The 11,875-nt window shown below is 38.0% G+C and overlaps 1 protein-coding gene across 1 annotated transcript; it reads left to right on the plus strand.

The window, feature by feature from the left end:
* The first annotated feature begins 803 nt into the window (after positions 1-803).
* LOC145890286 (sushi, von Willebrand factor type A, EGF and pentraxin domain-containing protein 1-like) lies at positions 804-11,701 on the plus strand. The gene is made up of 16 exons (XM_082981302.1): positions 804-849; positions 2,379-2,648; positions 2,744-3,025; positions 3,264-3,536; positions 3,669-3,953; positions 4,088-4,363; positions 4,476-4,661; positions 5,766-5,945; positions 8,864-9,043; positions 9,562-9,738; positions 10,111-10,269; positions 10,344-10,456; positions 10,599-10,716; positions 10,913-11,182; positions 11,241-11,495; positions 11,637-11,701. The coding sequence occupies exons 1-16, from the start codon at positions 804-806 to the stop codon at positions 11,699-11,701; spliced, it is 3,135 nt and encodes a 1,044-aa protein (XP_082837428.1).
* Positions 11,702-11,875: the final 174 nt, after the last annotated feature.

Consider the following 11,875-nt stretch of genomic DNA (forward strand, 5'->3'; position numbering starts at 1 on the left):
CATTTTCCGCCTCTAGTGGTGTGTGGCCGATAAGAAAATGACGTCACCACCCGTGCGAGCCTTAGCTGTGACGTCGGTCAGGTCAGCTCCTTATAATGATGGATCTACACCAACCGCGTCATTCAAACTGATCATGGTATAAGTTCTTATCGAAGCGTTTTTCAAACATGACAATGTTTATAATATTTTATTCTCAGAATTATGACTAAACCCGTGATTCGTGTTCTTAATTGTTTTTTTATGAAGTTTGATCCAAAATTATACAAATGCAGTTTTGAATTCACAATCTTGAAAACGAGAAAATATGAAACTTCAAAAAATGAAGACTTTACCAACAAAATGATTTAGAATATATGGAAACTCCGGTAAAAAGAGGTTGCCACATTAATGGCTTATTATTATCTTGAAACGTTGTGAAGAACGCAAACAAGGGCTGGTAAACAAGTCCTGTTTGAATGAACAAAATACATCACATTGTATAAATACCGGCTATTGTCTTTGTTAGGATGTAAAATAATAGAAGGAAGCACTATGTCGGTTTGCAGTTTGATGATTTCATTTCATGTTTGTTCAAAACACAATATTTGATTAACACAAAGACAAACGGTACACAACCTATTCCTACATTGCTGTGAGTTGGGTTAAAATATGGACAGATACGTGTACATACAATTCACGAGTATCAATAAAAATTGCATTAAAACATAAACCCAAATGTTTGTTGGTTTAATACAATCAAATATTTAGGTGCAAAAGTGACGTCAGTGTATCAGGTGTGTAGTTGTGTTGGTTAAAAATAAACGATGTTGTGGTATGTTCTGTTACTGATGCTTGAAATGTCAGCAGCTGGTAAGTGGACGTTTTCTACATAAAACACTGTTTTATTTTTTACATAAAACATTGTTTTATTTTTTGGTTGCATTTGTGTCACAAACATGACATAGTACTTAGTAATTAAATGCTCTTCTGGCAAAGAGAAAAACTTGTTTGTACGACGTTTCGGTCGTTATTTAACAGACCTTCATCAGGGCAAGTGAAGTGAAACGCCAACATGGCGATAAATAGTCACGCGCGAAAAAAGGCGAAAAGGCGAAAGAAGCACGGAAAGCTAAAAAACGGGAAGGGGGGCACAAAGAACCGAACATGCAGATGAATCTGCACTCAATGATAAGAGGGAAACCTTTTTTCGACCCGTTTATCGTGACTTGATAAACGGTCTGCGCGAGACGCCCCTGGTTGAACCTGATGGTCTTGCGCACCTCAGGGCGCTTTTCTTTAGACCCCGGTTCGTTCCTTGTTGGCGCGCATGTTTAGTTCTAGGTGTTTCGACCGAAACGTCGTCCTAACAAGTTTTTTTCTTTGCCAGAAGAGCCTTTAATTACCAAGTACTGCCAAAACTATCCTAGTGGTTAATTGCGGTAAATTTCTATGTATTAATTAACTTTAGCCGAATTAATCAAATAATATGTCACATCACGCGAATCCGTATGTTAATAAAACACAAGCACAGCCAGACAAACAGTAGTGGTGTTATAACAATGGTGTACAATAGTGTTCCATTATTATCTTAGTTGTCTCGACCGTCGTTGCCAGCCTCAAAAATCAACTACTAATCTTTTGCCGGGTGTGAACAAAACGACGATCTTTCAATAAATACCAGTTGTGATAAAAAAATCAATAACAGTTTGTCTGTGTCCTCCTAAGTCTAGTTTTTTAAATGGTTATGCGTGACTTTAGCAATCATAAATTTTTGCTTACCACAAAAATACCCTGTACCCGTAACAGTTTCATTATTACGCAAGTAAACGATTATAACCCCTTTGTCGCATTTGTTGCGTTACTTGTTTTAAAGCTAAACTTATGAGTTAGTTTCACACTGCTTTTCAAGGAACAGTTATCCAGATTCAATCGATCACATTCGCAACGGTTTAAATGTAATTTTGATCAGCGGTAACCCGGAAACGTGTGGCCGTTTAAAGTCACCCTTTTTGTCACGCATGGTTTGTTGCGTGAATGGAGGTTTTTCTCCCCACATTATCGTGTACTTTTACACGCGGAAGAGACTTTTACACATGGTCACAAGTTTTCGCCAAACTTGATCCACATATAAGCCTATGTAACATAGAAATCTGTGCAGATATTAACGCTACGATTTCGTGTAGTATTTCAACTAAAATATTTAACTAAAAATAACAGGTGGTTGTCCTGTTCACACCTAACTATGAAAATTCGCACAGGTTTCTGGTTTACACTGATTTATACGTGAATCGAGGTTGGCGAAAACTTTGTGACCCCGTTTATTAGTATTTTCCTGTATACCCATATTTTCTCCCTGGGATTGATGTGAGGATATTTACTACATGCTTATTCCTGCGCAGAGCACTGCGAGCACGGGGTATGGACAGAATACTTCAATTCGGATAAACCGCAGCAAAAGGGAGATTTTGAAACCATCCTGAGGTTGAGGAAATACTACTCTGAAAAAATGTGTGAAAATCCTTCTCAAATTGAAGCTAAACCTGTTGGACAAGATGTTGCTATTCCTCAAATGGTTACAGCCAATGTCGAAATAGGTTTCACTTGTCTAAACAAGGAACAAACAGATGGAAAATGTCTTGATTACGAAGTGAGATTCTGTTGTCCAGAAGGTGAGATAACGTGGGCGACAAGCAATGGAAACCTGATGACAAACATCGCAATTTCCACTAACCATTAATAAATACTGTTATGGTTTACTTTTTAGTTAACTGTCCTGGTGATATGTGGACACCCTTTTTCAATCGCGACTTACCATCTGGTGATTGTGACTGCGAGACGCTTTCATTGCTACGACTCAAATATCAAGGCATGATTTGTGAAAAGCCGCAAGCGATTGATGTTCGAATCGCAGAAAGTGGTCTTTATTACACAACTGGAGGACAAAAGGTCGCGGTTAGCGTTGAAGATGGTTTTCGATGTAATAATAAAGAAAATGGTGGAGAATGTCTTGACTACAAAGTACGGTTTTGTTGCCCAAAACCCCCAGGTAAGAGTTGAAACTGTACGAAACCGCTTGTGCAGTACTGTGCAAGCACGCCATAACGTGACACGTTTTTTGCTACAATATTATCAGTCTATTTTGTGGATATGTGTTTCGTTTACTCAACTGACAGCTGCATTTTTTAGATGTTTATTTTACTGTGTGTTGGTCTGTAAATATTTTTTTAAATATATCTGCACAAAAAAACTGACTAGTTAACAAATGAACGCCAACATTGTTGCAGAGCCTGTTTGTGCCCACGACGGTTGGACGATTTTTATGGACTCGGATAACCCAAGTGGTCTAGGCGATTACGAGACGATCCAAAGGCTAAAAAAAAACTATCCAGAAACGATTTGTGAACGACCAACCTCCATTGATGCGAGGGTCGTTTTAACACACGAGTCGTACCTAAGCAGAAGGCAGAATGTGGAAATTAACGCATGGAATGGTTTTGTTTGCAATAATATTGGACAACGATGTGAAGATTATGAAGTTCGATTTTGTTGTCCGAAAAGTATGTCAAATTGACTTCGATTAGATGCCATCACGTTTTTGCAAGAGCTTTAATTTTTTCTTGTGTTAAATTAAAGTTCTTTAAATAAAACTATATCTCAACAATGAAACTATAGAAAAGAAAACATTTCAGATGTTGTCCCTCCTCCCGAATGTCCAAATGGAAAGTGGACTTCATTTTACGATGTCGATGATCCGACGATTTACGGCGATTACGAAACCTTAAAGGTCATTCGTGGTCATTTTGGAGATGAGATTTGTGATGACGTCATAGCAGTTGATGCCCGAGTTCGTATGACCGAACAAAGTTACGTCACACGTGGGCAAAATGTCGTCATCGGACAGAATGTTGGGTTTTACTGCGAAAATGTTGGACAACAATGTGAAGATTATTCTGTTCGATTTTGTTGTCCATCTGGTAAGCATTAATAAATTTAAGTTGCATTTGTTAACGTAGAAAAATATATTGTGGTTTAACTGTTCCGGACATTACTTAAAATATACATTAACTTGTTGTATTATGTTTCAATAACCGATTTTATTACTGCACAGATTGCAATGTATGCGCTGATGGAGATTGGACTGAGTTTTTCAATACGGACAATCCTAATGGTGAAGGTGATTTGGAAACTTTTTCTCACATATCAGCGGTTTTTCCTCAACGTGTTTGTAGCAACCCAACCAAGACCGACCCACGTTTATTGAATGGGGAACATTACACAAGCGCTGGTCAGGTTGTAGATCTTACTGATGGATTTGCTTGTTACAATGCAGATAATGATGGAGGTTGTTGTAATTACAAAGTCAGGTTCTGCTGCCCTGACCAAGGTTAGAACAAAGATTGAACATTTTTTTCATGAAAGTATAATATTAAATCTGCTTTATGTCGTGTGACGGCAAAAAATAGAAGGACTGCAAAGTAATTGTATTTGTATTTTAGGCTGTGTTCACCCGCGTTTAATTGCGAATGGAAATATTAATCCCAATCCTCAACAACCCTTCCAACCTGGTGACGAATATGAATATGAATGTGATCCAAACTACCGCCTGGTTGGTTCAATGTTGATAACATGTCAAGACGATTTTAGCTGGAATCCGGCAAATGATCAAATGTGTGAACCAATTGGTAATTTCGTCACGTTCAATTCTTAAATAAGCTATGTTTCTAGCTGTTATAATAGACGGGACAGTAAAGTAATAAAGACTTTTGTTTTCAGAATGTGGAAACCCCCCAATTGTTGAATCCTCCACCTATTCTCCAAATGTCGGACCATATTATGTTGGAGACCTTGTCACATACATTTGTGATATGGATTTTGAAATAATTGATGTTTCAACAATAACGTGTCAAGTAGAAGGATCTTGGTCAAATCCTGTCCCAGAATGTCGTCGGATAGGCGAGTATTTAAAGGCAGGGGTCAAACCGTTTGTCACATGGATTTAGTTCTGGTTCGGGTTTGTAAATTTACACCCAACTGGGTTAAGATTCAGTTCCGTTTAAAGCAAATTAAAAAGGGGGGCTTTTAAGGATTACGTTTAGCTGAACTTTACTGTTTTGTTTTAAACTTAAAAATTAATTATCACGTACAAGTGTTCTGCTCAACAACTAAAAAGACTGTGTCACAAAACACAAAACACGTCTTACTTTGTAAATCCTAATTAGAAGGACATTTTTTAACAGCGTATCTTTCATTTTTGTCCATAGTATGGTTTCCTTTTTAGTTGCATCTCAATTGTCTATTACACAGCGCGAGGCACATGTAGAAATATGAATCACTGGGGCCTGATATGCTGCATGCGAGGTTCAAGTAAATACTATTAAATCAGGAAATATCTAAAAGGGCTTTTTGAATTGAGAAAATGGTGGCTTCTACACACACAAGAAAACTTCAGTAAATGTCAATCTATCGCTTGCTTGTGCAATTCTAATCTTTATTGTGATGTCACAAACGAATTATTTAGTTATTCAGGGGAAAGCAACGCAAAGACGCAAGACTTCCAAACAAGTTTTGTTTCTGTTTAAATTATCCGATTCAGCATAGGTTTAAAAAATTAACCGCTTAAGCCGGTCTTCAGATTCGGGTTCAGTTTCGGTTCGACTTTGTATTTACAAGTTTACAAAAACAACGTTATTGGTCAACTCAACATGGCTGTGCCCACGTGTTTTTTTTTCACGTTCGGGAATTTTAACATAAACAGAACAATTCAAACAAAAGTTTTTTGTTTTCAGAGTGTGGAAACCCCCCAATTGTTGAATCCTCCACCTATTCTCCAAATGTCGGACCATATTATGTTGGAGACCTTGTCACATACATTTGTGATATGGATTTTGAAATAATTGATGTTTCAACAATAACGTGTCAAGTAGAAGGATCTTGGTCAATTCCTGTCCCAGAATGTCGTCGGATAGGTGAGTATTTACAAGTTTACAAAAACAACGTTATTGGACAAATAAGGGCCCAGGGAAGCAACGAAAAAATTAGTCGACCCGACTCGGACAAAATAATTTAATTCAATTCCGACTCTAGCGACACCTTTTGCTTAAATTCAGTTAAAAAGTCGAAAATATGCTACTTAACTAGGCCCGTTTTACTGGACATGCTGAAATTTCAACAATGGTTTGCTATATATGCCTCTAACTTCAATTATATGGTCGCTTGTTGTGAGGTTACAAACATTCAGGTTCGGACGAAAACTTCAGTGCAATTATCCCTATTAAATCCGAATAACTTTGTTTTGCAGGATCCCTACTAATTGTACGTTACCTAAATCGCTGACTGTAATTACAACAGTTTTTCGCGACTCTGACCAGAGTTGTGGAGTCGGATTCGTGGTATTTCTCGCGACTCCACAACCCTAGCTAGGCCTATGTGTTTTGTTTTACATTTTCAACGGACCAAATCATGCAAAAGTGTCTTTTTTTAGAGTGTGGAAACACCCCAATTGTTGAATCCTCCACCCATTCTCCAAATGTCGGACCATATTATGTTGGAGACCTTGTCACATACATTTGTGATATGGATTTTGAAATAATTGATGTTTCAACAATAACGTGTCAAGTAGAAGGATCTTGGTCAAATCCTGTCCCAGAATGTCGTCGGATAGGTGAGTATTTACAAGTTTACAAAAACAACGTTATTGGACAAATAAGGGCCCAGGGAAGCCACGAAAAAATTAGTCGACCCGACTCGGACAAAATAATTTAATTCAATTCCGACTCTAGCGACACCTTTTGCTTAAATTCAGTTAAAAAGTCTAAAATATGCTACTTAACTAGGCCCGTTTTACTGGACATGCTGAAATTTCAACAATGGTTTGCTATATATGCCTCTAACTTAAGTAATATGGTCGCTTGTTGTGAGGTTACAAACATTCAGGTTCGGACGAAAACTTCAGTGCAATTATCACTATTAAATCCGAATAACTTTGTTTTGCAGGATCCCTACTAATTGTACGTTACCTAAATCGCTGACCGTAATTACAACAGTTTTTCGCGACTCTGACCAGAGTTGTGGAGTCGGATTCGTGGTATTTCTCGCGACTCCACAACCCTAGCTAGGCCTATGTGTTTTGTTTTACATTTTCAACGGACCAAATCATGCAAAAGTGTCTTTTTTTAGAGTGTGGAAACACCCCAATTGTTGAATCCTCCACCCATTCTCCAAATGTCGGACCATATTATGTTGGAGACCTTGTCACATACATTTGTGATATGGATTTTGAAATAATTGATGTTTCAACAACAACGTGTCAAGTAGAAGGATCTTGGTCAAATCCTGTCCCAGAATGTCGTCGGATAGGTGAGTATTTACAAGTTTACAAAAACAACGTTATTGGACAAATAAGGGCCCAGGGAAGCAACGAAAAAATTAGTCGACCCGACTCGGACAAAATAATTTAATTCAATTCCGACTCTAGCGACACCTTTTGCTTAAATTCAGTTAAAAAGTCTAAAATATGCTACTTAACTAGGCCCGTTTTACTGGACATGCTGAAATTTCAACAATGGTTTGCTATATATGCCTCTAACTTAAGTAATATGGTCGCTTGTTGTGAGGTTACAAACATTCAGGTTCGGACGAAAACTTCAGTGCAATTATCACTATTAAATCCGAATAACTTTGTTTTGCAGGATCCCTACTAATTGTACGTTACCTAAATCGCTGACCGTAATTACAACAGTTTTTCGCGACTCTGACCAGAGTTGTGGAGTCGGATTCGTGGTATTTCTCGCGACTCCACAACCCTAGCTAGGCCTATGTGTTTTGTTTTACATTTTCAACGGACCAAATCATGCAAAAGTGTCTTTTTTAGAGTGTGGAAACCCCCCAATTGTTGAATCCTCCACCTATTCTCCAAATGTCGGACCATATTATGTTGGGGACCTTGTCACATACATTTGTGATATGGATTTTGAAACGATTGATGTTTCAACAATAACGTGTCAAGTAGAAGGATCTTGGTCAAATCCTGTCCCAGAATGTCGTCGGATAGGTGAGTATTTAAAGGCAGGGGTCGAACCGTTTGTCACATGTATTCAGTTCTGGTTCGGGTTTGTAAATTTACACCCAACTGGGTTTAGATTCAGTTCCGTTTTTAAGCAAATTAAAAAAAGAGGGCTTTCAAGGATTACATTTAGCTGAACTTTACTGTTTTGTTTTAAACTTAAAAATTAATCATCACGTACAAGTGTTCTGCTCAACAAGTAAAAAGTCTGTGTCACAAAACACAAAACACGTCTTACTTTGTAAATCCTAATTAGAAGGACATTTTTTAACAGCGTATCTTTCATTTTTGTCCATAGTATGGTTTCCTTTTTAGTTGCATCTCAATTGTCTATTACACAGCGCGAGGCACATGTAGAAATATGAATCACTGGGGCCTGATATGCTGCATGCGAGGTTCAAGTAAATACTATTAAATCAGGAAATATCTAAAAGGGCTTTTTGAATTGAGAAAATGATGGCTTCAACACACACAAGAAAACTTCAGTAAATGTCAATCTATCGCTTGCTTGTGCAATTCTAATCTTTATTGTGATGTCACAAACGAATTATTTAGTTATTCAGGGGAAAGCAACGCAAAGACGCAAGACTTCCAAACAAGTTTTGTTTCTGTTTCAATTATCCGATTCAGCATAGGTTTAAAAAATTAACCGCTTAAGCCGGTCTACAGATTCGGGTTCAGTTTCGGTTCGATTTTGTATTTACAAGTTTACAAAAACAACGTTATTGGTCAACTCAACATGGCTGTGCCCACGTGTTTTTTTTCACGTTCGGGAATTTTAACATAAACAGAACAATTCAAACAAAAGTTTTTTGTTTTCAGAGTGTGGAAACCCCCCAATTGTTGAATCCTCCACCTATTCTCCAAATGTCGGACCATATTATGTCGGAAACTCTGTCACATACATTTGTGATATGGATTTTGAAATAATTGATGTTTCAACAATAACGTGTCAAGTAGAAGGATCTTGGTCAAATCCTGTCCCAGAATGTCGTCGGATAGGTGAGTATTTACAAGTTTACAAAAACAACGTTATTGGACAAATAAGGGCCCAGGGAAGCCACGAAAAAAATAGTCGACCCGACTCGGACAAAATAATTTAATTCAATTCCGACTCTAGCGACACCTTTTGCTTAAATTCATTTAAAAAGTCTAAAATATGCTACATAATTAGGCCCGTTTTACTGGACATGCTGAAATTTCAACAATGGTTCGCTACATCATATGCCTCTAACTTAAGTAATATGGTCGCTTTTTGTGAGGTTACAAACATTCAGGTTCGGACGAAAACCTCAGTGCAATTATCACTATTTAAATCCGAATAACTTTGTTTTGCAGGATCCCTACTAATTGTACGTTACCTTAATCGCTGACTGTAATTACAACAGTTTTTCGTGACTCCGACCAGAGTTGTGGAGTCGGATTCGTGGTATTTCTCGCGACTCCACAACCCTAGCTAGGCCTATGTGTTTTGTTTTACATTTTCAACGGACCAAATCATGCTAAAGTGTCTTTTTTAGAGTGTGGAAACCCCCCAATTGTTGAATCCTCCACCTATTCTCCAAATGTAGGACCATATTATGTTGGAGACCCTGTCACATACATTTGTGATATGGATTTTGACATGGTCGGTTTTCCAACAATAACGTGTCAGATTGATAAAACTTGGTCACCCTTTCCAGAATGCCGTGAAACAGGCAAGTGTAATAATTCGGTTTTAATGTTGCGGGCCTTAACATTTATTATCCCTAAACACAACATACATAAACAAAACATGTAAACGGAAAAATGGAATAGTAAAATCATTTTTCCCAACGGAAATTTGCTACCAATCCACACAAACCCGGGCTATGTGGACGGTTTTCTTGTTTGCAATGAAGCGCCTTTTTTAGAAACACAAGAATTCCACAGTTTCATCAACAATTATAGGAAACTTTTTGTTGTAACGTTTTGCGTTCCAAACAACACCCCACTTTTACCAGGTCTTGAGGTTGAGTATCATAATAAGATTTTACAGCCAGTCTTATGTATCCTTGTTATCTGATTTATACACAATATGTTTCTTTCAGGACATACGTATGTGGCCTTTCAAATAGACGACACAGGCTCAATGGCATTCGAGATAACAGCAGTTCGACTTTGGGCAACCGGTTGTATAGCTGGGGCCATTGCGGCATGTGGGAAAGCACCGACAGGGGGTTTTATAGTCAGTCCCTTTAACGACCCAGGTATGAGGACTCCTTAGTGTTAATAACATTTTACTTTTTTGTTGTTCGTAATGTCGCTACATATTCTCATCTAGGAACCGGCCCTTTAACTGGCCCAACAGGTATTATCAATGCAGTTAATGCTATCTCAATCCTGAGAGCGAACGGTGGTTTTGATTGTCCGGAGCTTGCTTACACGGCGTTACGGGTAAATTAATGAGAGCAATTAATATTAAATTTAGTCCTGCACAAATAACATGTATCTTTTCTTCGTGGAAGCCATCATACTTGGCCAAACCCTAGGAGTTCAATTAAATCAAATAATAATAAGAAGTTGTATTTATATTTAGGACACACTCAACAATATCCCTGATGTCAACAGCGGATGCAAGATTTACTTGTTTACGGATGCGACTGCAAGAGATGTTGCATTACAACCCGCAGTTGATGTACTTCTTCAACAAAAAGGTTAAAATGTTAAAAACAGTTTGCTTAAATAAAGTTTTCTGTTTGACAATAGTTTGAAGGCCTTTTATCCATAATTTACTTCCAGCGTTAGGTCGTTTTATTGTGCTTTACACGTGACCAATCCACAGTAGTTACGTCTAACAAATATTCCAGTGTAGTAGTGCGGTTTAAAAACGTTGTATTTCTTCTTTTGTAGGATGTCAGGTTTTTCCGCTGCTCACAGGTTGTTGCATGCCTGTATGTAATGCCCCCGAATGCACATCACCAGATCCTCAATATTGTCAAAACGCTGTTGTCGATACTCGTACTGGAGGACTCCTACCGGGGAAAAAAAGACGAAAACGACAACTTAGCTTCGAGTCAGGAAGTCTTTATCATTTGGCCTTTAATACTGGAGGAAGAATTTTCCTGTTTGATAAAAATTCAAGTTTCCTGATGGAAAATGCTACAGATTATTTAACTATGGGCAAGTCTTCATGTTTTACTTTTTCTTTGCGATAAAGAAACCCTTTCGATTTTTGCAGGTTTTTGTCCAACAAGAGAAAATGCTGGGCCGAATCCGGAAGGTTACAATGAGTTACAGTGTAACATGATTGGGGAATGTTGGGACAAATCTTTGGCTCGATGTTTCTGCCGAATATCTGGTGATGAATGTGCGCATGTAAACCTTCCTGACTGTGTCATGGATGGTCTCATTACTCCCCACCCCTACCCTGGGAAATGCGAAGAGTATTTTCTTTGCTCTGGTGGAGTTTTGAGCTTGGAGTATTGTGACCCAGGTAACACATTTATCAGGGAGGTCTCAAATGTTGTTGTGTAGTTTTTTATTGAAAAAAAAGTTTACACCTTTTACAGGCCTAGTGGTATTTCTACTGACATGTTATTTTTCGTGGAATTTTTAAGCGACATGTTTGTCTTAGGTTTGGTTTTCTACGAAGATTCGTGCCAGGATCCAACGACAGTACCCAATTCTTGTGGTTTATAGAAATCTACACAGAATTCAGCACATGTATGGCACTATATAACTAACCTGCATTGTACGCACATTAAAAACTTTTACGAAATTTCGAGTCCAAAGTCAAAAAGGCTTCTTGTCTTGTGTAAACCTGTATACAGAATGTTCAGCTTATGTAAGTGGTTTCGGGTAAATAAACCAACA

Source organism: Ascidia mentula, chromosome 2 (assembly GCF_947561715.1).
Source record: "Ascidia mentula chromosome 2, kaAscMent1.1, whole genome shotgun sequence".
NCBI classification, from domain to species: Eukaryota; Metazoa; Chordata; class Ascidiacea; order Phlebobranchia; family Ascidiidae; genus Ascidia; species Ascidia mentula.

Bases quoted from the DNA above. Each gene is read 5' to 3' on its own strand.
- LOC145890286 (XM_082981302.1), top strand. From the start codon at position 804: ATGTTGTGGTATGTTCTGTTACTGATGCTTGAAATGTCAGCAGCTG. The intron at 3,537-3,668 runs GTATGTCAAATT...AAAACATTTCAG, and splicing joins TCGATTTTGTTGTCCGAAAA to ATGTTGTCCCTCCTCCCGAA. The intron at 4,364-4,475 runs GTTAGAACAAAG...TTTGTATTTTAG, and splicing joins GTTCTGCTGCCCTGACCAAG to GCTGTGTTCACCCGCGTTTA.